This window comes from Nycticebus coucang, chromosome 2 (assembly GCF_027406575.1).
Source record: "Nycticebus coucang isolate mNycCou1 chromosome 2, mNycCou1.pri, whole genome shotgun sequence".
NCBI lineage: Eukaryota > Metazoa > Chordata > Mammalia > Primates > Lorisidae > Nycticebus > Nycticebus coucang.
This window is the reverse complement of record NC_069781.1, coordinates 37,491,158-37,518,080: the sequence shown is the minus strand read 5'-3', so window position 1 is coordinate 37,518,080 and position 26,923 is coordinate 37,491,158. Positions and strand designations below refer to the sequence as shown.

At 40.5% G+C, this 26,923-nt stretch overlaps 1 protein-coding gene across 4 annotated transcripts in view; it reads right to left on the bottom strand.

Annotated features, from left to right (window-relative positions):
- Positions 1 to 13,919, bottom strand: part of TEX10 (testis expressed 10) — a 49,802-nt gene extending 35,883 nt beyond the window's left edge. For 2 of the 4 annotated variants that reach the window (XM_053567541.1, XM_053567542.1), the window contains exons 1-4: positions 13,183 to 13,785; positions 9,775 to 9,963; positions 6,643 to 7,355; positions 6,003 to 6,246 (exon numbers count right to left, since the gene is read on the bottom strand). In XM_053567541.1, the coding sequence (XP_053423516.1) occupies positions 6,003 to 6,246; positions 6,643 to 7,355; positions 9,775 to 9,954 (1,137 nt within the window). In that variant the 5' untranslated portion in view covers positions 9,955 to 9,963; positions 13,183 to 13,785. Of the gene's footprint in view, positions 1 to 6,002; positions 6,247 to 6,642; positions 7,356 to 9,774; positions 9,964 to 13,182; positions 13,796 to 13,823 lie in introns of those variants that run through there. The other 2 variants (XM_053567543.1, XM_053567544.1) reach the window with 2 other exon arrangements.
- Between the last annotated feature and the right edge of the window lie 13,004 nt (positions 13,920 to 26,923).

Below are 26,923 nucleotides of genomic sequence, written 5' to 3'. Positions count from 1 at the left end.
CTTTTATTTGCCTTTTATCTGCTGCTCAAGAGAAAAAAGGAGAGTAAATGAGATTTAACAAAATCTTGAATGTGGACCACTAATGCAATGTTTATAAAATACACAGAAAGTCTGTCTCCGGGCTATTCTATTTATGCCATAACTCTACTCCCCAGCAATTCTATTATTTTCCATAAAAGACATTTAACACTTTCACAAAGCAATGAATGCAATGTACTTCCCTAAAATACTGCAACAGTTATTTATTGAATATATCACTCTCTCCTACTACACTGTTTTTCTAATTCCAGATTAGAATACTCTTATTTCTTCCTTCCTGTTGTAACTGATCTCTCCATTCTACATGAGATTAGGGGTTATCCAAGACGTAGGACTTGAAGTACTAAAACAGCAGGTCATCCTTCAGCTTAACTATTATTCCTCCTTAGTATCCTTTACTGGATTCTTCTCTTCTTCCTGACTTCTAAATGTTTCCAGGTAACGATCCTTGGACCAATTCTGCCTCAGCTCCAGATTCTATATATAAAAGGTATATTTGAGTATCTCTTCTCACAGGCATCTTAAAACTTAACATGAATAAAACGAAACTCTCCCAACCAGCAGTCAGCTCGCCATTTGGACCGTACATTGGCATCATCCTTGACGCCTCTTTTCTTCTCTGTGCACACCACCAGTCCTCCTGGCTTTATCTGGATCCAGCTACTTCTTATCACTTCGAACACTAGCTACCATTCTATTCCAAGCCTCCATCATCTCTTACCTGGATTACTCTAATGACCTCCTAACTAATCTCCCTACTTCTCCTTCACATACAGAGTATGCCAAAATTAATGTGTACACATTTAAGAATTCTTATCTACGTATTACTTTTCAAAGTTGAAGGTATGCTAACCGGTCCAGTGTACAGAGACTCACTACACACATCCATTTTACATGTAATCCACATACTTTTGGGGCATGATCAATTTTACTTCCAACAAGATCTCTTAAAATGTGTATGACTTCCTTGGTACCCCCTGTATACAGTGTATATTTAAGGCAAGATGGGTCATCCATGAGCTGATGATTGCTATAACTGGATGTTGATCCCATGGGAATTCCTTACTATTCTGTTTTTATAAATTCTACTAAAGTTAAATAAACATATTACAGATCATGTCATTTCTATGCTCAAAACCCTCCTCTGTCTTTTCACCATACTCAGTTTAAAATCCACACTTCTTACTAAGGACCACAGAGTCACAAGTAATCTGCCCACTGTCACTCTTTTCTCCCTCATCTTCTACCATTCCCCTCCTACCTCACTTGCACAGGCCTTCCTGCCACTCCTCAAATATGCAAAGCTTGTTCTTACTCCAGGGCCTTTTGTACCTGTTGTTCCCTATGCCTAGAATGTTGTTCCCCCAGACCCTGACAAGACTTCTCCTTCATCACCTGGTGACAATCAAATGTCTTACTTCAGAGAGCACCTCCTAACAACCTATCTAAAATAGCTCCCTTTCACTGTTCACCACATGCTCTACTTACGTGTTTTTTCATGTTTCTTCTTCGTGGTGACATTATCTGTTTACTATCGATCAATCCCACCAGAAGGTAGGCACTATGAGGGCCAAGCACCTTACCAATCATGTCTGCTTCCACATCCCCAGAGCCAGGTTGCAGTGACAGAATCATTCTGTATTTGCACTATCCAATATAGTAACCACTACCCACATGTAGCTAATGAGCATCTGAAATGTGGCTAGTGTGACTGAGAAACTAAATTTTAATCTAATTAGCAGCATTTATTGATGCCAAATAATCTTTGAATAAATTCCTCAAAAAAAGCATCACTGCATCTGATTGTGCTTGCATGCAAATTCTAATACTTCTGGGAAAAAGGTAACAGCAATGAGATATATAAGAAAAATGTAGGGCAGCGCCTATGGCTCAAATGCCGGAGGTGGCGAGTTCAAACCCAGCCCTGGCCATAAACTGCAAAAAAAAAAAAAAGAAAGAGAAGAAAAATGTAGCAAGTAAGGCACGCATTTGTATAATACTCATGGTGACACTGTGAACAGAAGACCCTAAAACCATAGCAAATTAAAAAGTTAATGTTAAATTGTATTTTCATTTTAATTACATTATGTCTACACACAGTATATCAAAAATAAGCAACCTCAGTAAGGATCTGTGTGCTTCACTACTGCAAGTGTGATTTAATGTACCTTGAGATTTCTTTTCAAAAGCAAGGATCAAAGTTTCAAATTACTAAAAAGGTTAAAAAAAAAAACCCACTTGAAGTGTCTTGACTGTGTTGTAAATACTAACAAACTAATTGCATTTACCAGCACTAACATTTGAAAGTTTAAGCAGTGGTCCTAAGATTGTACCCAACCCAGATGACAATTTATAATAGAAAAACCTATGGATTTTCTAAAAGAAAAGAGTTACAATTCAGCCTGTGATGTGTGATTTGAGTTTAAGGTCAAGAAATGTATTTTGTTCCTCTTAAAGATTAGATTGTTATAGGATGCCAAATATCTTAACCAGTAGTCAACAAAAAAGAAGGTAAAGAAAGAGAACAGTAGGAATGGTAAAAAAGATAGTTAATTAAAATATATTTTAATGTCGGGCAGCACCCATAGCCCAGTGGCTAGGGCACCGGCCACATACACAGAGGCTGGCAGGTTTGAACCCAGCCCGGGCCTTATAAAAAAACAATGACAACTGCAACAACAACAACAAAAAAGCCAGGTGCTGTGGTAGGCACCTGTAGTCCCAGCTACTTGGGAGGCTGAGGCAAGAGAATCACGTAAGCCCCAGAGTTTGAGGTTGCTGTGAGCTGTCATGCCATGGCACTCTATGGAGGGCAACATAGTGACACTCTGTCTCAAAAAAAAAAAAAAAAAAAATACTTGAATTCAGGTGGCACCTGTGGCTCAAAGGAGTAGGGAGCTGACCCCATATGCCAGAGGTGGCGGGTTCAAACCCAGCCCCGGCCAAAAACTGCAAAAAAAAAAAAATACTTGAATTCAATATACTTGAATGTCATTTTGCACAGCTAACAATTTACATTTTTTATACTTTTCCACTAAAATAATGTTTTCATCAAGTTATTACAGTTCAACATAAATCCGCCAAGGTAAATTAAGAGAATTACACCAGTGGATGCTCTGAAATATTATTACTATCTGAATTAACTATCCTTAGTTTATTTCAGTTTTATACAACATCTCAAATTAGTATTCTGATCTTCAACAAATTTTAAACTTAGTATTCTATGTTAACAAGCTGTTAACAAATGTATATGCTACAACAGCACAAAATAGTTCTAAAGCATACTATTTTAAATAATTATAAATTAAAGCAGTGTTCAGACACTTTGTTATTGAAATGACAGCTGACCCAAAACCAGCACAATTAAAGAATTTGCAGATTTTGTTATTTTGGCGCTACTATTACGTCTATATACAAACACTACTATTAAAGCAGTAACTAAAGGTTAATGATGCTCACAAGTAAACAAACACCAAAGAAGCTTATAAAAAATGATGGAAAGACTAGTACTCAAAGTCCATGTTGAATATCATTACTCTTATTTTCTACTTTAGTTTTTCAGATGATAAAAGATCTATTCCAGATTGCAAATAATACATACTTTTATGAAGCTATATATATTACTACTATCACTAGCCTACACTACACAAATTAATTACTATATGGAAAGCAAGCTTTTCTCAAAATCATATCCTATACCTCTAACCATGACTTTTTCCCAATGTACACAATGAATCATATGACACAAAGGATCATAAAGATCTATCAATAAAATGCCATTCTATTTGAAATAAAACTTCAAAAAACATCCTTACAGATGATGGGTAATGGGGTAACAGGAATACAAAGCTCTTAAAAGAAATATACATCTTAATAAATTCTATGTTTTCCAAGATTATCGAATACTATTTATCACTCATCTAATTTTTGGAGCATACTGACTTACTCTAAACTTCAGTATGAAATAAAAAGAACAAAACAAAACAAAAGGAAGAAAAAGCCCTGCTTTTCAGTTTTATAAATACACATACAGTGTCAACTTCAAGGATTCACACCTGCCTCGTCAAAAATCCTCATAGGAATTCTTCTGTAAACCAGATAGTTCAGGGTTTAAAGTCTTGCTCCTGCAGGTCCTTTTTAAGTGTGCACCCATTATTAATTTAGCACTAATGTAATCTCACAGGTTGTTCTCCCTTAGCTGCACAACAAAAGCATAACATACTCGAAACACTACATTCACTATATAAAGACCAAGACTTAAAACACTTCAAGGCTGGTTATAAGGTTTTCAGTTTGGTCGATTTCTGCTAAACTTGGCAATGTGGAACAAACTGCAAAAGACTACTTAATAAGCAACTTTTTTAATCCTATAAGAGAGCTTCAGAAACTAGAATGTTCCTACATAGTCAATTTGCATAAACGCACTGTAACACAACTGTCAATTATATCTAATAAAAATAAATGGAATCAAGCATATTGAGTTATACATTTTTTTTTTTTTTTTTTGTAGAGACAGAGTCTCACTTTATGGCCCTTGGTAGAGTGCTATGGCCTCACACAGCTCACAGCAACCTCCAACTCCTGGGCTTAAGCGATTCTCTTGCCTCAGCCTCCCGAGTAGCTGGGACTACAGGCGCCCGCCACAACGCTCGGCTATTTTTTGGTTGCAATTCAGCCGGGGCCGGGTTTGAACCCGCCACCCTCGGTATATGGGGCTGACGCCTTACTGACTGAGCCACAGGCCCCGCCCCTGAGTTATACATTTTACTCTAAAAAACATTAAATATATTCAGATAACTTCATAAAATTATTTTAATTTGTAGTTTTTTTCAAGTTTATAGTTAAACCCTGAGTTATTTTTTGGAAAACATATAACCCATTTGTAGTAATAAGCTGATTTCTAATCTTCCCTCTTAGGATAGAAAAAGTATCCAATGTACTCAGTACTATTATGAAACCAATATATAATCACTCACACTTTCATACAAATGATAGATAAAACACAACTATAGCCCAGAATGAAGTCGGGACCAGGAAAGGGAGAGGAGGGGAAGAGAGGGAGGAGGCCAGGTGGAGTGAAGGTAATTGGTGGGATCGCACCTATGGAACATATTGCAAGGGTACAAGTCAAATCTATATTAAGAGTAGACTACCGGGCGGCGCCTGTAGCTCAAGGGCGGCGCCAGTCCCATATGCCGGAGGTGGCGGGTTCAAACCCAGCCCCGGCCAAAAACCACAAAAAAAAAAAAAAAGAGTAGACTATAGAGGCGATGTCTGTGGCTCAGTGAGTAGGGAGCCGGCCCCATATACAGACGGTGGTGGATTCGAACCTGGCCCCAGTCAAACTGCAACAAAAAAATAGCTGGGCGTTGTGGTGAGCGTTGTAGTCCCAACCTACTCAGGAGGCTGAGGCAAGAGAATCGCTTAAGCCCAGGAGCTGGAGGTTGCTGTGAGCTGTGATGCCACAGCACTCTACTGAGGGCAACAAAATAAGACTCTGTCTCTTAAAAAAAAAAGAGTATAAATGTCTTTATTTATTTATAGAGACAGTCTCACTTTATCACCCTCGGTAGAGTGCTGTGGCGTCACAGCTCATAGCAACCTCTAACTCCTGGGCTTAGGCAATTCTCTTGCCTCAGCATCCCGAGGAGCTGGGACTACAGGCACTCACCACAATGCCCGGCTATTTTTTTGTTGCAGTTTGGTCGGGGCTGAGTTTGAACCCCCCAGCCTTGGTATATGGGGCCAGCGCCCTACCCACTGAGCCACTGCACCCGAGTATAAATGTCTTAACACAATAATTAAGTGAGGTGAAGGCTATGTTAACCAGTTTGATGTAAGCATTCCCAATTGTATATAAATCAGCACACTGTACCCCATAAATGCATTAATGTGCACAGTTATGATTTAATTTAAAAAAAAAAAAGAAAGAAAGAAAATAAAGAACCTGTTAGTTCTCTCACCAAGTTATGGGTTTCATCGTGCTGTTTAGAGAGTTTCCACAGAAGAGAAATAATATTAAGAATTTGCTGCATAACCTGTAGAGGTTCCCGTTCTACACCATTTCTGACAGAAGCAGCTAGTTGTGGAGGCACAGCTTCAATCCAGCACTCAATCAGCAACGGAATTATTATCTCAATAAATCCTTTCAGGCTTTCAGTAGATGATAGGCCTTCATCCACATTGTTTAGTCCCCCAACTGGGTACCTAATAAGGAAGGGAAAGAATGAAGGAAAAAAATTTTTAATGATTAAAAAAATATTTACCTCTTAATTTAAATATTAAAGTATCAGCAAAATGAAGCACCATGAACTGATAATTACATTGATCAAGACTAGTAAGAAAAATGATATTCTAAGATGACAAAGCCAACAGAGATGATGTATCTATTAAGTTTTACTTCTCATTAGGCTTTACTAGAAATTAATAAATTAACATACTTTCAAATGACTCCTCCCATTAGTAAAGCAAATCAAATCATGAACAACTATATGAAAACTATGAAAGACAACTGTATGTCTTCCCACCATTAGCCATCAATGGTCAGCAGTTATAATTCAATATAGGAAAACTGAGTGTGGACATAACTGAAATCCTTCTTACCGTAGCCTGAACTGTGAACTGACATTTGGCTGTGAACCCCCATTTTCATAAACCTGGATGTGTTGCTGGTCGTTGGCATGTTCCTTCCAGTTGATAAAAATGGAGTTGCTAGTGGCATGGGGATTTTCTTTTTGTTCCTGAAGTCCTTCACTTTCTCTCAACCTACTGGATCCATCTGCCAAGGCCTGAAGGAATTTACTGAGTCTCACTAAGACTTTCAGCCTCCACTGCTGAGAAGTGAGTCTCCGATTAGGATTTACAGAAAGTATCCAGGACTGGGATCTGTCTCTATTTATCAGTCCTTTGGACAGCTGCTGATGAGAAATAAGTTCTACAAAATTCTTAAGCAATATACTGCTACGGCCAGTAATTAGAGCTGGGTACTGTTCCAGCAGAATGTCCAAAACTTTTAAAGAGTCCTCCTGAATTCCTTCAGTAATGTGAGTCATGGCACTAGAGAGATGGGCACTTACCAAAGGAAAAAATGGAGAAATTTGTTCAGCTCGTATTTTGGGGGCCAGGAATTGAAGAAGTTGAACTGCTGCTAATCGTACATTAGCATCTTTATCTGTAAACACAGCAGTCACTTCACTTAATATGTTTGAAAGGTGTGCATCAATTATAAATGGGTATTGAGACAAAAGGTCTTTAAGTCCAAGAAGAGCACTTTGTTTAACCCCAGCATTGTAGTGATGCATTTGTGACAGCAAATCCTGTAAATAAAAATACAGATTTTAGGTGTACACATACATAGGGATTATTTTCACCTAAATATATTAACTAAAACTATACTAATGAACTGCCACTCCTTAGGGAAAAGTGCTTCGATGAGTATTTTTTAAATATTATTTAGCTTTACTAAAGATCAAAACTTTTTTTTTATTATTGTTGGGGATTCACTGAGGGTACATTAGGTTACACTAATTGCATTTGTTAGGTAAAGTCCCTCTTATAATTGTGTCTTACCCGCTAAAGGTATGTCATACACCGAGACCCCACCCCCTTTCCTTCCCTCTCTCTGCTCTTCCCTTCTCTCACCCCCATCCTTCCTTCCCTCTCTGCTCTTCCTTTCCCCCATCCCCCTCTTCTCTTTTTCTCTCCGCTCTCCCCTTCCTCCACCCCCAACCATGTACCAGGTCATTAATTGTCCTCATATCAAAATTGAGTACATAGGATTCATACTTCTCCATTCTTGTGATGCTTTACAAGAATAATGTGTTCCACTTCCATCCAGGTTAATACAAAGGATGTAAAATCTCTAGCTTTTTAATGGCTAAATAGTATTCCATGGTATATATATACCAGAGTTTGTTAATCCACTCCTGGGTTGGTGGGCATTTAGGTCGTTTCCACATTTCATTGTCAATTGAGCTGCGAGAAACAGTCTAGTGCAAATGTTCTTATGATAAAAGGATTATTTTCCTTCTGTGTAGATGCCCAGTAATGGGACTGCAGGATCAAATGGAAGATCTAGCTTGATTATTTGAGGGTTCTCCATACTTCCTTCCAAAAAGGTTGTATTCAAAACATTTTATTTTTAAAAATATTTTTAGATTAATAAAAATATTACATAATTTTACTTAGGACTTTCTCTTTTTTACATTAGCCTGCACACAGGCTTAGGCACTTGATTTAACAATGATCACCACCATTTACTAAAGATGGATATGCATCAATCAGGATAGGTGCATTTATACACTCTCAACAGGCCCTTTCTGCCTGTTTTAAATGGTCTTTCACAGAGTATTTGTTTTATTCAAAGTACACAACTTGACAATTTTATTTGCACAATAATTTATAAAATCTCTGAAAATACATAACTTTGAATATCTTTTTAGTACTAAACTTCAGAGCTTAAGAAAACTAGAAAAATGTATAACTAAGACCTATACACAAATGTTCGTAACAGCATTATTCATAAGGCCAAAAAAGTGGAAACAAACCAAATGTCCACCACTCAACTGCTGAGTAATCAACAAAATGTGACACAGCAATGTAATGGAATACCATATACAACACAAAGGAAATGAAGTACTATTCTGATACATACCACAACGTGTATGACCCTCCAAAACATGTTAAGTGAAAGACCAGTAACAAAAAAACCACATAAATGATTCCATTTACATGAAATGCCCAGAATAAGTAAGTCTATAGAGATAGAAAGTACATTAGTGGTTGCCTAGGGCAGGGGAGTGACTTCCAAAAGGTAAATGGCTTCTTTCTGGAGTGATAAAAGTGTTCTAAAATTAGATTATGGTTATATGAGCATAACTACAAACATACTAAAACCCACTGAATTTTATACTTAAATGGGTGAATTTTATTATCTTTAAATGATATCTCTATAAAGCTATCAAATTCTTAAGCAACACTATTGCACAAACTTCAACTGACTTCAGGCATTTACTATGAACCTATAATAAGCTATGTGCTATATTGGTTCAAAAATAAATGACATAATCTTATCCTAATCAGCCACCAAAAACGGCTAGAAAATTGTTCATCAAAACTTGAATGTCAAACACGGCTCGGCACTGTGGCTCTTGCCTATAATCCTAGGACTGTGGGAGGCAGAAGAGGGTGGAAAACTCGAGTTCAAGAGTTGGAGACCAGCCAGAGCAAGAAGGAGACCCCTGTCTCTTAAACAAAAAAAGAAAAAAATTGTTGGGCATTGCAGCAGACACTTGTAAGGCCTCAATACCTGGAAGCCTGAGGCAAGAAAATCACTTGGGCCCAAGAGTTTGAGGTTGCTGTGAACTAGGAAGCCACAGCACTCTACCAAGAGCAACAAAGTAAGATTCTGTCTCAAAAAAACAAAAAACCTAAATGTCAAACATATCAAAAAGTTAAGCATAAGAATAATTTTATCTAGAAATAGATATATATTAAGTCATCAAGTCCGTTAGGGTGAAATCGCTGTATCTTTAATTTAGCAAAACTTTCTGGAGACAGTGGGAAAGATTCAGTTACACAATCACATTTGGGTTAACAGATAAACTCCAAACATCAATAAACTCTATCACCCTAAGTCTATGCAAACTAATTTCTATTTATGTTGAGTCAAAAACGTAACATTCTACATGACTTCAATGAAAATCCTACTTTATCAAAGCAAGATTTATGGTTTACCTTTATGTTAAGTTTCCTATTGTTTGTTGGAAGTGTTCCATCCTCTTTGAGTTGCTCAGGGACATGTATAGTCTTCGTTTTAAAATTTGTTGTAGTAGCATTTTCTAACCTAGGCTTCTTTTTACCAACTTTTAGTTTTATCTTTTGAAAATCATCTTGGCGTTTTCTTTTTTTGGTCATTCTTGAGTACTACGATGAAAAGAATTAATTTAAAAACAAGAATAAATGATAAAATAATAAAGATATTTTCTAACACTTACATTATACCAAAATTTACTTTAAACATAATACAGAATCAACACCAACAGTGTTTATACCAAAAGATCAAAAATTAAATGAAAAACAATATTTAAAAAGTACAGAAAAACCAGCTTGGTCTAGAAATATTATAAACAGGAGTCACTGACAATAAGGCAACAAACTTGCCACTGGTTTTGCAAGGTTTCTTTGAGCAAATTTGTCAACCAATGTGCTAAATAGAAACCTTTTGAAATGTCTGTATTTTTCTTTGTGGGCAGAGGAGCAGCACAGACTTGCGAGAGCTATACCTTGTATCTAATGGTAAGCTTCTGGTCCTGATAAGCTCCTGTGGAATCCCTAGCAGAACAAAGCTTAATTCAAAAACCATTATTATTTAATGCAGCCTATAACAAAAAGTTTCATGAACCTAAGCTGAATGCTTGAAAAATAGGTTACGATTCAGATATGCAACAAGGACAATAATGGGTGTTTCATGAGCAAGAAAAACAAGGTAAAGATCTGGAGTAGATAAGCCTGGTATAGGCAAAAAGTGAAGCTACCACTGTTTTGAACACCAGGAAAAGTTCAGATTAGATATAAATAGCAAACAGTATTCCCACCGCCAAAAAAGAAAGGCAAAAGGAAGTATAATATAACAGAAGGATAAGGAAAAAAGACCAGCTAGGCCACTACTATACCAACTCAGGCGAAGCTCCTCCCCCTCTATACCACATTCTTTCAAATTATATCCAAGCCTACTGAAAAAACTTTGATCGGCGTCTCTTACAAGTCCACTACTTTAAAGAAGTCCTTTATTTCTACCTAGACTATTCAATACCTTCCTCAGTGGAATTCTTGCTTTGTCTCTACAGTGTACTCCCTAGTTCACTGGCCTGTCACTAGAGAACTTTCTTTTTTTTCTTTTGAAAATAATTTAATGAATGATATTTAAGTTTTTATGGCATACCAGTTGCAAATCACTGCTCTACGTGCAGGTGTACATGTTATTTAGCGCCCACTTATAAGCAGCAACGTGGAATTTGTCTTTCTCTGTATGACTTATTTCACTTAAGATAATGGCCTTCTTTCTAAACACAGATCTGACCAAAGACTCAGGTACTCACACATGGAACAAATTCCTTAGCATGGCATATTTAGGTCCTTCATGATATGGCCACATTCATCCTCCCCAGCTTTATCTTCCCACAAGCTAATCTCTGCTTTAGAAAATAGCCTCCTTTACCTGGAACCAGTGGAACTCTTCTACATGCCACCAAAATAATTCTGCCTTCTACTTACACACACTTGAGTAGGTTAAGTATCTTGGAATAAATAAAACTCTTCCTGGTTTCCTGGTGTATCATAATTATCCTGGACCAAACTATAGAAAAATCAAAAAGCTACTAATGGGAGTATAAAACATTTGAGTAGAATGGAAGTTTGTATTATTGCAAGATTAATAAAAGGGATGGCACAAGACTAAGTAACTTAAGTTCCAGCCTCAAGTACAAAAGATCCAGAACCAATCAGCTGCATTACATCCAAATTTACTTGACTGCATGATTTTACATTACATCCCCAGGAGGCAGGAGTTGGTTAAGAGCTAGTTCTAGAGTCGGACTGATTAGGTTCTCATACAGACTCTGTGGCACTTTGGAGCAGTACACTATAGTACCTCAGTTTCTATTGACAAAATAGGGATAACAATATCATACATTTGTCACAAGTAAGCGAGTTCATAATTATAAAACACTCAGAACTATGTCTGGTAGACTGTTGAATATAAATACATATATATTTATAAGCACAAACATGTACACGTTCCTGAAGTCTCAGGATCGGTACATACAAAGCACAAAATTATTATGCACATTAGCATTCTATACTCAGAAAAGCCATTCAAACTGGGTGGTACTAAACCCATGTCAACAATGAGGTTCAGAAAAATTTGTAAGTCATTCCATTCAGAAGTTGAACAAGCGGCGCTTGTGGCTCAGTGAGTAGGGCGCCAGCCCCATATACCAGCCAAAGTGCAACAACAACAAAAAAAAGTTGAACAGGGATTCATTGGCAAGAATGAACCAACCAGTTTTGTTATACAACACGCTGTAATTTACATGAGGACTTCAGACTGGGTAGCAAAATGCCTTTCATTTGTCCCAATTCCAAATTTCAGCCCAGCCCACCAACACCTCTACTTACTCTAGCCTTTTTAAACAAACAACAACAACAAAAAAGTAAGGAAATAAAGCCTGAAAAGAAGATACCAATCCTCAGCAGGCCTCTTTTAATACAAAAATGGGTTTCACAAGCCAGGTGTGGTAATCCTAGCTCCCACCTGTAATCCTAGTACTCTGGGAGGCTGAGGTGGAGGGATTGCTCGAGCTCAAGGGTTCTAGACTAGTCTGAGCAAGAGTCAGACCCCATCTCTACTAAAAATAGAAAAACTGAGGCAAGAAGATCGCCTGAACCCAAGAGTTTGAGGTTGCTGTGAGCTATGATGCAGGGTACTCTACCCAGGAAACACAGCGAGACTGTCTCCAAAAAAAATTTTTTTAAGAATAGGATTCACTAATTAAGCTGCACATTGTGTGAGTTTTTCCTACAATTACCACTAGTACCAGACAGAAAAGTAAATGGTACAAAACTTTCAGAAAAATTCTCTTTCCCCCCCCCCAATCCTCTGGGCTTTACTTAGCCATTAACTACGTGATGGAGAGCCAACATACTGTCTACTGCCAACTTTATGTCACATTGTCTATCACTTTGTATTAGTCATACTAATGTTTTCTATTAAGAAAATTAAGAGGATTGAATGCCCTTCCTCGACTTTTAAAACTGGTAAGATTTTTTTTTAAGGGACACCGCGTATTTCCATACTAGAAACTCTTCAGTTGTATTTTCACAGCCCAGCAAATCAAACACTTCCATTTTGCTACCTTCACAGTAGCCGGTTTTGAGTATAAGGTAGGAACTCCAGATTCCGGAGCTGAACTCACATCACGGGTCCTCTTAAACGTTACAAAGCTCCAACAGTTTTAAAAGTTAATTTCACAAGACTCCTAAGTGAAAGTCTTAACTAATTTCATCAAAAAGCATATCCGAGAGTATTAAGTTTTCAAATGAATTGAATGCCAACTCCTTTGCCTGCCACCTTATATTATATACCTTTCTTCATTTCCACTTTCTCTTCCCAAAAACAGAGCAAGCACACTGCACTCGGCCTCTGATCATTTCCTCTCCAACCCCTTTTTCTCTTGCGTTCCTCCAAACTTTGCTGAGGGGCCAATCACAGGGGCCAGACTTCCCAGAAATCAAGTGCCCCAGGCCAGGGCGACTCCACACTGACTGTCCGGTCCGGCTCGTCGAAATCTGCCCGCCGGAGCTGCGAGAGGACAGATGAGGGATCGACTGCGCATCCCCACCCGGTTTTCAGTCCTGCATCCCATAAGTGAAGACACCGTGGGTTTTGGCAAACTATCGCTCCTGCGACTCCTTTGGATGCCCGTCAGGATCTCAGTCGGGGAAGTGGGGCCCGATCTACGCACACTGGCCTAAAACTCTCGGACCCGAAACCGCGCGAACCTGTCGGATCACTTGAGGAGGTTCAAACGCCCAAGGGGGCCCCGCCTCCGCACCGCGCAGCTCTGCACCCAGGCCCGACTCCGAAAGAACGCCGCCGCGGGACGCAGCGGGTGCATACCGGCCATCCGCGACCCTGCCCGCCTGGGCCGCGAGCTGGGGGCGATACCCCCACGCGCCGTCCCGCGCCCGGGGAGGCCTCGGCCGGATGCGCGGCGGCCGCTCACCTGAGAGGCCGGCCGAGGCCGGGGCGCGATGGCAGAGAAGAGAAGTGAGGGAGCCGAAGCCCACCGGCCGACAGCGTGCGCCGCAGACCTCAGCCTCTAGCTCCCGGAGCGTGTTTTCAAATCGCCTCGTTCTCACGCGGCCGCGTTTCCTTCCGCCGCCCGGAAATCACGGCCCCTCCTTCGCCGCACCGCGCTCACGTGACCGCGGCTCGCAGTCGCGCGCAGCCGGGGAGGCGGGCGCGGGAGCAGTAGGCTCCGCCCCCCAGAGGAGGGGGCTCACGGGGCGGGGAAGAAGGAGAACGCAGGAGCCCTGGACAAAGCGTGGCCCTTGAATTCCACCCAGAACTTCCCAGGTCTGCAACTCTGGAGTGTCCGCCTGGTCACAGCTACTTGAGAGCATGCCTTCTCTCCTGTCCCTAGACCATGGTACTGCAGTCCCGAGCCACGCTGAGAGTCTGACGTGAACTGAATTGGGAACGGGAAAAGTTTGGAAGTGTGGCGGATGGAATTCCTGGGGACAGTAACCTGGGCTGGCAGGGTGCAAATAAGAATTGCTTAGAGCGGGCTGTTGCTCAGTGGGTAAGGCGCCGGCCCCATATACCAAGAGTGGCCGGTTCAAACCGGCACCGGCCAAGCTTGCAACAAAAAGCTGGGCGTTGTGGCAGGTGCCTGTAATCCCGGCTACTCGGGAAACTGAAGCAAGAGAATCGCCTAAGCCCAAGAGCTGGAGGTTGCTGTGAGCTGAGACGCCGCGGCACTCTACCGAGGGCGATAAAGTGAAACTCTGTCTCTACAAAAAAAAAAAGAATTACTTAGAGCAAAATACGCCTAGTGGTTGGCGCCTGGGATGTTCGCTATTATTTTTCAGCACTAACATTCTTGCCACAGAAAGTAAGCGAGGATATGATATTTCATTTCTGAAATTAAGGAAGAAATTAAAATTCCCAAGAAAGCAAGAAGAATGGGCTTTTGAAAGGTAGCCTTGACAAAAACTGGCATGGAGGACATGGAAGAAAGAGCTCCAGGTATAGGTTTAGACCCTGATTCCGATTTGTCTCTACAGCTTACCAGATAGAAGACTTAATACAGCGGGCAAATACAGTGAGCCTTATTATACTGGGTAGGGATTCAAAGCAATGATGTCTGAATCCAGGGGGATGCAAGCAGTGGAACTAAGACTATGGCTACTCCATGATCAGAGATAAAGAGGCAGCAGCAGAAACTTACCACTCCCTTTTCTGGAGACACAGCCATACCAACAGTCTTAACTAGAATCCACCATAACCATAAATATTTGGGAGTCATTGGCCTTATAATGTTATGAGACCAATGTCGGCCAGACATATCCCAGGAAGTCCCACTTGTACCTAACGGCTTACTCAACATTTCCTTTGGATGTCCAGTACACAGCTTATGATCAACTTGTCCAAAACCAAATTCCTGGTTTTGTCTCCTGAATCCCCTCTTCCTATAACTTCTTCATGGCAAATAGCAACTCCATTCTTCCAGGTCCTCAAGTGGGAATTATCTGCTATATAGTGGTGCTTAGCAAACAGTAGCTCTCTTCTTTCCCTACTTTGCTATAGGATAGGATTTATAGACCCAGCCAAGTAAGTGGGCCTGGTGGTTATGCAACTGACATAAATGCTCATGGCCTGACTAAAGGAAGCAACAGGCCTTTAGCAACAGCCAACTGCAGACATGAGGCAATGCAGATTTTTTTCATTTTTTTGGCAAAACTAGAAATCCAATGTCTTATTTCATCTTCTGCTGCTATGACAAAATACCACAGACTGGGTAGTTTATAATGAACAAAAGTTTATTTGGTTCACAGTTCTGAAGACTGGGAAGTCCAAGAGCATAGCACTGGCATCTGGCAAGGGTCATCCCATCACAGAAATGATGAAGACAGAAGTGAACATACAAGACAGAGAGAAGAAACCAGGCCAAATTCATCATTTTATCAGGAACTGACTCCCAAGATAACTAACCCATTCCTTAAAAAACAATAAAAGCAAATCCATTCATGAGGCCAGAGCCCTCATGACCCAGTTACCTCTTACAGGTCCCAATTCTCAATGCTGTCATAATGGCAATTATATTTCAATATGAGTTTTGCAGAGGACATTCAAACTATAGCATTTAGAAAAGTTAATAAGAAATCTCATTATAAATTTAGTGAGTGGCTCAGCACCTGTGGCTCAAGTGGCTAAGGCACCAGCCACATACACCTGAGCTGGTGGGTTCAAATCCAGCCCAGGCCCTCCAAACAACAATGACAGCTGCAACCAAAAAATAGCCAGGCATTGTTGTGTCAGGCACCTGTAGTCCCAGCTACTTGGGAGGTGGAGGCAGGAGAATAGCTTGAGCCCAGGAGTTGGAGGTTGCTGTGAGCTGTGATGGCACGGCACTCTACCCAGAGGACAGGTTGAGGCTGTGTATCAAAAATAAATAAATAAATATAAGTGAGCAAGTAATTTCCCCCCATTTCTATTTTTTATTTTTTTATTTGAGACAGAGTCTTGAGCTGTCACCCTGAGTAGAGTGCTGTGGCATCATAGCTCATAGCAGCCTCCAACTCAAGCTCAAGCAATCCTCTTGCCTCAGTTTTTCTATTTTTAGTAGAGACGGGGTCTCACTTTTGCTCCGGCTGGTCTCCAACTCATGAGCTCAAGCAATCCACCTGCTTCGGCCTCCCAGAAGCTAGGATTACAGATATGAGCCACTGCACCTGGCCCTCCCCTATTTTTAAAACACTGTCTGGGCAAAACAAAATGCTTATAAACAGGCTACCAGTGTACTGTCTCTGGTTTGACATGAAAAGCGTATACAGGGCTGGGCACCAGGGCTCATGCCTGCAATCCCAGCACTCTGGGAGGCCAAGGCAGGTGGATTGCTTGAGCTCAGGAGTTCAATAGCAGCCTGAGCAAGACCAAGACCCCCTCTTTAAAAAATAGCTGGGCTTTGTGGTAGGTGCCTGTACTCAGCTACTTGGGAGGCTGAGGCAAAGGATCACTTGAGCCCCAGAGTTTAAGGTTGCTATGAGCTATGACATTGTAGCACTTTACCAGGGGAAAGAAAGTGAGACTCTGTCTAACAACAAAAAAAAAAAAACAAGACAAGAAAAGTGTGTACATAAAAACAGGTTTTTTCCAACTCTAGGTGGTGAACTCAACAATAACAAGTATTATCTGTTTGGTGAGCCAAAAGAGACCTTCGATAAATAACAAGCATGTAACTAACCAAGGTCCTTGACTCATGCCAGGAAAACACCATTTACAGTGAACATATATCCTGGAATGTATCGGACACTCTACTTACAAAATTCTGTGCAATTGACCACATAGCCTGCTGTATTAGTTTCCTAGATCTACTATAACAAAAATATCACAAATTGGGTGGCTTAAATAACAGAAAAGTATTGAGTTTCAGGTCTGGAGACCACAAAAGTTCTGCACGAAGGTACCAGCAGGGTTTGTTCCTTCGGAGAGTTATGAAGGAGAATGAGTTCCATGTCTCCTTCCTGGCTTCTAGTAGCCTTAGACATTTCTTACAGATGGTGTTCTCTTTGACTTCATGTCATCTTCTCTCTGTGTGTGTTTATGTCCAGATTCTCTCTTTTTATAGGAACATCAGTCATCCTGGGGTTAAGGATGCCCTAATGACTTCATTTTAACTTGATCACTTCTGTAAAGACCTTACTTCCAGGTTACATTCTGAAATACTAAGGGTTAGAACTTCAATGTTTTGTTTGTTTGTTTGTTTGAGACAGAGTCTCACTCTGTTGCCCTGGGTAAAGTATTGTGGCATCATAGCTCACAGCAACCTCAAACTTCTGGCTCAAGCAATCCTCTTGCCTCAGCCTTTCAAGTAGCTAGGACTGCAGGCACCCACCACAATGCCCAGCTACTTTTTAGAGACAGGATCTCCCTGTTGCTCAGACTGGTCTCAAACTCCAGAGTTCAAACAATCCTCCCGCCTCAGCTTCCCACAATGCTAGGATTACAGGCATGAGCCACTGTGCCCAGCCCTCAACATATCTTTTCTGAGGGACACAATTCAACCCATTCAGCCACCAAGATCTATGTCCAGAAATAAGTGTCATCTGGACAACTTCTTTTTGTCTATGCTCACAAGCATCACAATATTTTGGGTTAAGTAACTTACTCCTACAAAATTTTCCTAACCTTTGTAGCTTTTTAAAAAATGTTTTTATGCTGGGCTTCTACTTAACATCTACTTTGGGAATAAGATAACACTGGTTAAAAAAAAAAAAAAAAAAAAAAACCTGGGGCGGTGCCTGTGGCTCAAAGGAGTAGGGCACCGGCCCCATATGCTGGAGGTGGCGGGTTCAAACCCAGCCCTGGCCAAAAACTGCAAAAAAAAACAAAACCTGAAATCATGTTATCTAATCAAATTGATTTTATAGCAAGGTGCAGTGGTTTACACCTACAATCCCAGCAACTCATGAGGCTGAGGCAGGGGGATCACTTGAGGCCAAGAGTTCCAGACCAGACAGGGCAACATAACCAGATCCCTATCTCTAAAAAAATATTTTAAAAATTACACAAGCATGGTTGTATGTGCTTATAGCACCAGCTATTCAGGTGACTAAAGTAGGAGGATCACTTGAGCCCAGGAGTTCAAGGCTGCAGTGAGCTACATTCCAGATTGGGTGACACAATCATATCCTGTATGTGAAAAAAAAAAAAAGATTTTATAATTTAAAGTGAACAATAAGGCCGGGGGGGGGGGGGTGGCTCATACCTGTAATCCTAGCACTCTAGGAGGCCAAGGTGGGTGGATTGCTTGAGCTCACAAGTTCAAGACCAGCCTCAGCAAGAGTAAGACCCCGTTTCTAAAAATATAGCCAGGCATTGTGGCGGGTGCCTGTCTCAGCTACTGGGGAGGCTGAGGCAAGAAGATCACTTGAGTCCAAGAGTTTGATGTTGCCATGAGCTATGATGCCATGGCACTCTACCCAGGGCAACAGAGTGACACTGTCTCAAAAAAATAATTTTTTGAAATGGGCTTATTCTGTCACCCTGGGTAGAGTACTGTGGTATCATACCTCACAGCAACCTCAAACTCCTGAGTCCAAGCAATCTACCTGCCTCGGCCTCCTGAGTACTTGACTATAGGCTCCCACCACAATGGCAGACTAATTTTTCTATTTTTAATAGAGATGGCTCTTGCTCAGGCTGACCTCAGACTCCCCGTATCCACCCAACTTGGCCTCCCAGAGTGCTGGGATTACAGACTTGAGCCACCACACTGGGCCCCAATTTCACTTTCTGAAAAGCAGCTAGACCAGTTATATAAAGAAGCACATCTTTTTTAAAAATTTTTTAGTAAAAAAGGATTATAGAGGTTAAATTGCCACCTTGCAGATCTTACACTTATTCATAAAGGGCACTGTTAGAATTTAGATTGGCATCCTTGAACTCACAGTGAAAGTCAGAAGCTGCAATTACCAGATTGATACTTGCATCCCAAAGGTTGATATTCAAAAGGTTTCATTCCTGGGACAGCCCAGCAACAATCAGCACAGCTGCCAGCTTTAAGCCACCTAAATAGCTGGGCCAGTACCTCCCACTTAAATCAGTCCTGAGGAACACTAAGGCACAGGGGACATACATATCTAGCGAACTGTAAAAAGTTAGATTCTGAATCCAGATCTCAAAACCCCTAAATCTTCAGGAAAAGAAATATGACAAGCTTCCTTATTACAGTCAGGTAAAAATTTTAAAATTACAAAATGACATTGCAAAGCCTGGAGCCCATCTCCAGTATATGGGGCCGGTTCCCTATTCTTTGAGCCACAGGTGCCACCCATCCGGAGCATTATTTTTTTAAATACTATTCCTTAGAGCAGCATCTTGCAATTAGCAGATTATGTTTACAGTCCAAATTTTACATTCTTAACACATTACTTCAAAAATTTTAGAGTAACTTCCACACACACTCTCTTTTTTCCAAGACACTCTCTCTGTCTTTTTTTCTCTCTCTCTCCATAAGTACCATTAATTTCTGAAAACAATAAATGAATAAACATGAGCCCCACCAAGCAGTTCAGTAGTTTCCATGGTTTTGAAATTTCACAGACTCATTTTTTATCTTCTCATTATGTAAGCCTTGCTTTTTCTCATTTCTATTCACTCTATAAAATAAAATAACGAGCCTTGAATTTTCTTGCTGTAGAAAGTATGGAATACAAACCCATAAATACACGAGAATGGTGAATATTTAGGGAAACAGGAACTCTCCTTGGTGGAGGGAGTAAACTGGTGCTTTTCATGAAGAAACTTCAACATTCAGTGAGAAGCTACAAAATTATTTATCCCTAATGCTTCCACTGATAGGATTCTAGAGGAATAACCAGATATGTAAAGCTTTATATATAAGAAATGTACAAGAATCCCATCAATGTTTACAGAATGAAAAATCAGAAGTAGTATAAACTTCCAGCAGTTAGGGAAAGAGTAATATAAATTATGTATGATACATTTTTTTTTTAATTGAGACAGAGTCTCACTTTGTCATGCTTGGTAGAGTGCTATAGTGTCATAGCTCACAGCAACATCAAACTCTTGGGCTCAAGCGATTCTCTTGATACTCTCGCCTCAGCTTCCCTAGTAGCAGGGACAAAATGTGCCTGCCCAGCTATTTTTTTTTTTTTTTGAAAAAAAATTTTTTTTTTGAGACAGAGTCTTATTTATTAACCCTTGGTAGAGTGCTATGGTGTCATAGCTCACAGCAACCTCCCAGACCTTGGGCTCAGGAGATTCTCCTGACTCAGCCCCCCAAGTACCTGGGACTACAGGCGCCCACCACAACACACAGCCATTTTTTTTGTTGCAGTTTGGCTGGGGCTGGGCCCAAACCCACCACCCTCGGTACATGGGGCCGGCACCCTACCCACTGAGCCACAGGTGCCGCCCACTATTTTCTTTTTCTTTCTTTTTTTTTTTTTTTGTCTTGTTTAGCAGACCCAGGCAGGGTTCAAACCCACGAGCTCCGGAGCATGTGGCCGGCACCCTAACCACTGAGCTGTGGGCGCCCTAACCACTGAGATATGGGCGTACATCCTTAAGAAAGAATATACTACAAACTTTAAAAATATATATATTTTTAGCCCGGTCACCGTGGCTCACGCCTATAATCACAGAACACTGGGAGGCCAAGGCAGGCTGATTGCCTGAGCTCAGGAGTTCAAGACTGGCCTGAGCAAAAGCAAGACCCCATCTCTGAAAAACAGCCAGGTGTTGGGGTGGGAGCCTATAGTCCCAGTTATTCAGGAGGCAAGAGAATCACTTGAGCCCAAGAGTTTGAGTTTGCTGTGAGCTATGAGGCCATGGCACTCAATCCCAAGGCAAGTGAGTGAGACTCTGTCTCAGAGGAAAAAAAAAAAGTATTTTTAAAGAATGTTAAAGGTTATAAAGAAATCTTCATTGGAAAAAGTTGGTGAAGAGAATTTTCTTTTGGTAAAAATATTCCATCTAATAAATGAAGAAGGAATGTTAGAACTAAAACATCACCATCTTGCAACCCTTAGTAAACCAAACGGATCTGGGCAACGATCATCATCAGCCACCTGAATCATAGCAAGTCAAGCAGACATTATGTACCTTTTTATTAAACTACACAATGTACTTTTAAAAAAGACTTGTCCCCCCAAATATGAAAACTGAATCTAATTAAGCGTTGATCTAACTACCAGTGTATGGAAAGTAAGGACCAGGGAATATATTAAACTACACCGTGGCAAAGCAGTCAGCAAAATCTGGATGTGGGAAACTCAACAATAACCTGATTTCTTACAAAGAAAACATTATTTTGAAGGAATAAAAGGATATTGAGTGAGAAGCTATAGATTAAGAGAATTTCAGGTGATATATCAACTAATTGTAATGTATAGACTTTCCAAACATCCTGATTCAAATGAAGAAACTGTAAATATGTACATATATATATATAAAGAAAAAGTTATTCACCACACTTGTTAAAGACGATAAGGCAGAAAGGGACCACTGCAACCTGGTCTTGCAGTAGGGGAAGGAGATAGGGCTTCTTCCAACTCCAGCAAGGACAAGGGGGATTTATAACCAAGGATCAGAGCAGAGGTCAGTGAATGGATAATTACTTAATAAAAAACATCAAAGACAAGAGGTTTCTGGCTAAGCAGACTTCCCAGGATTACTGCTGAATGTGGACCAGGGTATTAAGATATCTAGAGTGGTCACGGACCAAGGGTGGAGGATTTTTGCTAAACTTACCTAGTAGGATTGTTGCCCAAACTGGATTCTCCTGGGACAGAGAGGGAAACCCAAGTTTGGGCCCGGTCGGCAAAGGCTCAGGAGCCTAACTAAAGTTTTGGTCAAAGAAGATAGTCTTTGTCTTTCTCTCAATCTCTCTCTGTCTCTCTCTTTATATATATATAAAGTGTGTGTGTATATACAAGGTGGCCATGATGTTCATGTGTAATTTAAAATAGTGTGCAGTTTTAAATTGCACACAGACATTATGGCCACCGTGTGTGTGTGTGTGTGTGCCAAAAACATGGATACACATTCTAAGAGGAAAAACATGTATAATGTCTACATATCTTTAAGATAACTCAACATAGATAATGATATCAGAGTGTGATCATTGGTTTTACTGTCCATGGTGATTTAAGTATTATTCAAGCTTTTTGGTTTGGAATAAATATCTTAGGACACCCTCTATTATTCTTATGCTCTCCACTATTCTTTCAACAAGGAGTACTTGTAAATATCTAACAAAGCTTGTAGCCAGTAACTTTAAGGATAGTACTGGAGGGTTGAAAGTTGATCTCAAAAAGATGTTGACTCCAGACATTGACACAAAGATCTCTGATGCTAACCACAGTTTGTTTGTTTGTTTGTTTGTTTTTTGCAGTTTTTGCCGGGGCTGGGTTTGAACCCACCACCTCGGGCATATGGGGCCAGTGTCCTACTCCTTTGAGCCGCAGATGCTGCCCACTGACCACTTAAACCTCTTTGTACTGTTAGTTCTGCTCTGAGCCGATCTTTCTTGATTGCTGTGATTAGCATACTTTTAAAAAGCAGACACCTGCCCTCCCTCTCCCCCTTGCCCATATTCTTAGGTTATAACTGGGTTACAGCTTTCATATGAAAGCCATAAATTAGTTTCATAGTAGGGCTGAGTGCATTGGATACTTTTTCTTCCATTCTTGAGATACTTTACTAAGAAGAATATGTTCCAGCTCCATCCATGGGAGGGAAGGGAGGGGGGAGGATGGGTGGAGGGAGGGTGATTGGTGGGATTACATCTATGGTGCATCTTACAAGGGTACATGTAAAACTTACTAAATGTAGAATATAAATGTCTTAACACAATAACTAAGAAAATGCCAGGAAGGCTATGTTAACCAGTATGATGAAAATATGTCAAATGGTCTATAAAACCAGTGTATGGTGCCCCATGATCACATTAATGTACACAGCTATGATTTAATAATAAAAATAAATTAATTAATTAAAAGCAGACACCTGGATTTTATTTATATTATATTAATTGTTTTGACTTATTAATAAATAAATATTTGTTTAATAAAGGTCTCATAATTATGTCCCAGTCTTGCTTTCCTTATAGCCTAGTAATGAGGTTTAGGAGAAGAGTTAGTTCTCACCCACTCTAAGCACTACAGACTACACTAATCTACCAAAAAGAACCTAATTGCTACACCTGAAAATTGTCTTAGGGCAGCTCTTAATACGGTGTTTGGAAAAATATAAAATTCCAAGGTGCTCATTTGAAAAAAGAAGAATTGCATGTAAAACCGTTTGTTCCTCTATTCACAACACTTCTGATACAAAATGGATGAGGTTGTTCTACGCCAATTTTCCAACTTCTGGACAGCAACTATATGTCCTATGTTTTAATTCAATTCTGACACTTAGTGTCAAACTCTACATGTTTAAGGGCTTAGTCCCTAATTTCAGATGCCAGTCACAATTAATGGGTCCCCAGAATACCCACACTTCTAATTTGGCTACAATGTCATAGGTATCCACAACGTTCCCCTCGGGGTTCAGTAATTTCCCAGAATGGCTCACAAAACTGAAGGAAACATACTTACGTTTACCAATTTATTATGTAGGGTCCAAATGAACAACCAGATGAAGAGGTATGTAGAGCAAGGTCCAGAAGGGTCCCAAGTACAGACACTTCTGTTGCTGTGTGTTTGGGACACATTACCCTCTTAGCACGTGCGTGTAGTCACAACCAGGATGCCCTCTGAACTCCTTTGTTTGAGGATTTTTATGGAGGTTTCTTGAGGTAGGCGTGATTGATTATTGACATAATCTCCAGCATCTCTCCTCTTCCTAAAGGATGCAGATGGGGCAGAAACATTAAAGCTTCTAATCATGGGTTGGTCTTTCTGATGATCAGCCACCATCCTGAAGCTATCCAGGAACCCACCAAGACTTGCCTGATTAGAACAAAAGATGCTCCTATCACCCAAGAAATTACAAGAGTTTTTAGGAGCTCTGTGTTAGGAACTGAGGGCCAGGACCCAATACATATTTCTTATGATGGTGCACGTGGTTAAATGAACTAAGGAAATGCTGCCTACGCCAGTCCCCTCTTGGAAAATGTACATTCCCATTTCAAATAAATACATTTTACTTTCATTTAGTCCAGCTAGTATGGTTTGAACGACTCCTCTAAAATTTATGTTGAAATTCAAATGCCATTGTAGGTATATTAAAAGATGAGACCATTAAGAAGAGATTAAGTCATGAGGGCTCCCACCATTATAGTAGAAGGGGGTTCCTGATAAAAGGGGTTCAGCTTCCTCTTGCTCTCTTGCTCCACCACCATGGGATGACATGTCATAAAGGTCCTCACCAGATGCCAGTGCCATCCTCGTGAACTTCCCGGCCTCCGGAACTGTGAGGCAAATAAACAGTGCATATAAATCACCCAGTCTCAAGTATTCTGTTACAGCAACTCAAAATGAATTAACACATCAGCATTTCCCAAACTTAAAGTTGTAAAATGGAAAATAACAACCAGTAGGCAAATGCATTTGGGATTTCTGACTCAAAACTTAATTCTAAAGTATTTATTTATACTGTTAAAGAATTGAATCGAATGGACTTACCAACAGCCATTGTCAGAAACTATTTGGAAGTGCAGTGGTAATTACAGGTAAATTATAGCCATTTGGTATATCCTGATTTACCAAACTGGATTGTCAGAGAGTATTCAAGTTTTAACTATATTTGACAGCTCAGTCATCAATTTTTTACCTGAATGCTTCTCTTACAATAACTAAACATCAATCCAAATGGCTGCCTTTTAAAGTAAGAATCAGTTCTGGCTTGGTGTCTGTAGCTCAGCCACTAGGGAGCCAGAGCTGGCAGGTTTGAATACAGCCCAGGCCTGCCAAACAACAATGACAACTACAACTAAAAAATAGCCAGGTATGGTGGTGGGCACCTGTAATCCCAGCTACTTAGGAGGCTGTGGCAAAAGAATCACTTAAGCCCAAGAGTGTGAGGTTGCTGTGAGCTGTGACACCACAGCACTCTACTGAAAGCAACAGCTTGAAACTCTGTCTCAAAAAAAAAAAAAGTAAGAATCAGTTCTTCTCCACAGGGCATGGTGTCTCACAACTGTAATCCCAGCACTTGGTTGGCCGAGGTGGGTGGATTGCCTGAGCTCACAGGTTCAAGACCAGCCCGAGCCAGAGCAAGACCTCATCTCTAAAAATAGCCAGGCATTGTGGCAGGCACCTGTCATCCCAGCTACTTGGGAGTCTGAGGCAAAAGAATCACTTAAGCCCAAGAGTTTAAGGTTGCTGTGAGCTGTGACACCATGGTACTCTACCAAGGGCTACAAAGCAAGACTCTGTCACAAAAAAAAAAAAAAAAAAAAAATCAGTTCTTTTAAACCATATGTAATGGTTGAGAATATGAGAGTTGGGAGTAAATCACTGAGTGGGAATCTCTGTTCCCCACATTTTGGCTTTATGACCATGGACATCTTACCCTCTCTAGATTTCAGGTGTCTCCTCTGTAAATAAAGACTATTGCGAAGACCAAATTTCTGAGATACAAAGAACTAATTTTACATATCAGTTATCATTATCAATACCACTTTCATTTTACCTATAATTACCACTGCACTTCCAAATGGCTTCTGAGAAATTTACATTTTTACCAATGAATGAGTCTATTATAAATTCTCACATAAAGTATGATTTATCATCCAAGATTTTGATATTATCAAAAAGGGATATACATTTTTAATAGAATCATTAAGGAAAGGGATATACATTTTTAATGAAATTTCTACATGGCACTTGAAAAATAATTTGATTTTGATTTCTCTTCTGTTCATTTCAAAACATTTAAATGGTTTTCACAAACTTGTCTCCCAAATAATTGATTTCCTTATGGGTTCTTAAAAATACTTTTCAAAAGTCTGAATATTGGAGGCGCCTGTGGCTCAGTCGGTAGGGCGCCGGCCCCATATGCCGAGGGTGGCGGGTTCAAACCCGGCCCTGGCCAAACTGCAACCAAAAAATAGCCAGGCGTTGTGGTGGGTGCCTGTAGTCCCAGCTACTTGGGAGGCTGAGGCAGGAGAATCGCTTAAGCCCAGGAGTTGGAGGTTGCTGTGAGCTGTGTGAGGCCATGGCACTCTACCGAGGGCCATAAAGTGAGACTCTGTCTCTACAAAAAAAAAAAAAAAAAAGTCTGAATATTAAATTAAGTTTATCTTCATTTAATTCTTAAAATCATTTCAGAGAGGCGGCGCCTGTGGCTCAGTCGGTAAGGCGCCGGCCCCATATGCCGAGGGTGGCGGGTTCAAGCCCAGCCCCGGCCAAACTGCAACAAAAAAAAATAAAAATAGCCGGGCGTTGTGGCGGGCGCCTGTGGTCCCAGCTACTCGGGAGGCTGAGGCGGGAGAATCGCTTAAGCCCAGGAGTTGGAGGTTGCTGTGAGCTGTGTGAGGCCACGGCACTCTACCGAGGGCAATAAAGTGAGACTCTGTCTCTACAAAAAAAAAAAAAAAAAAAAATCATTTCAGAGATACATTTTAGGTGA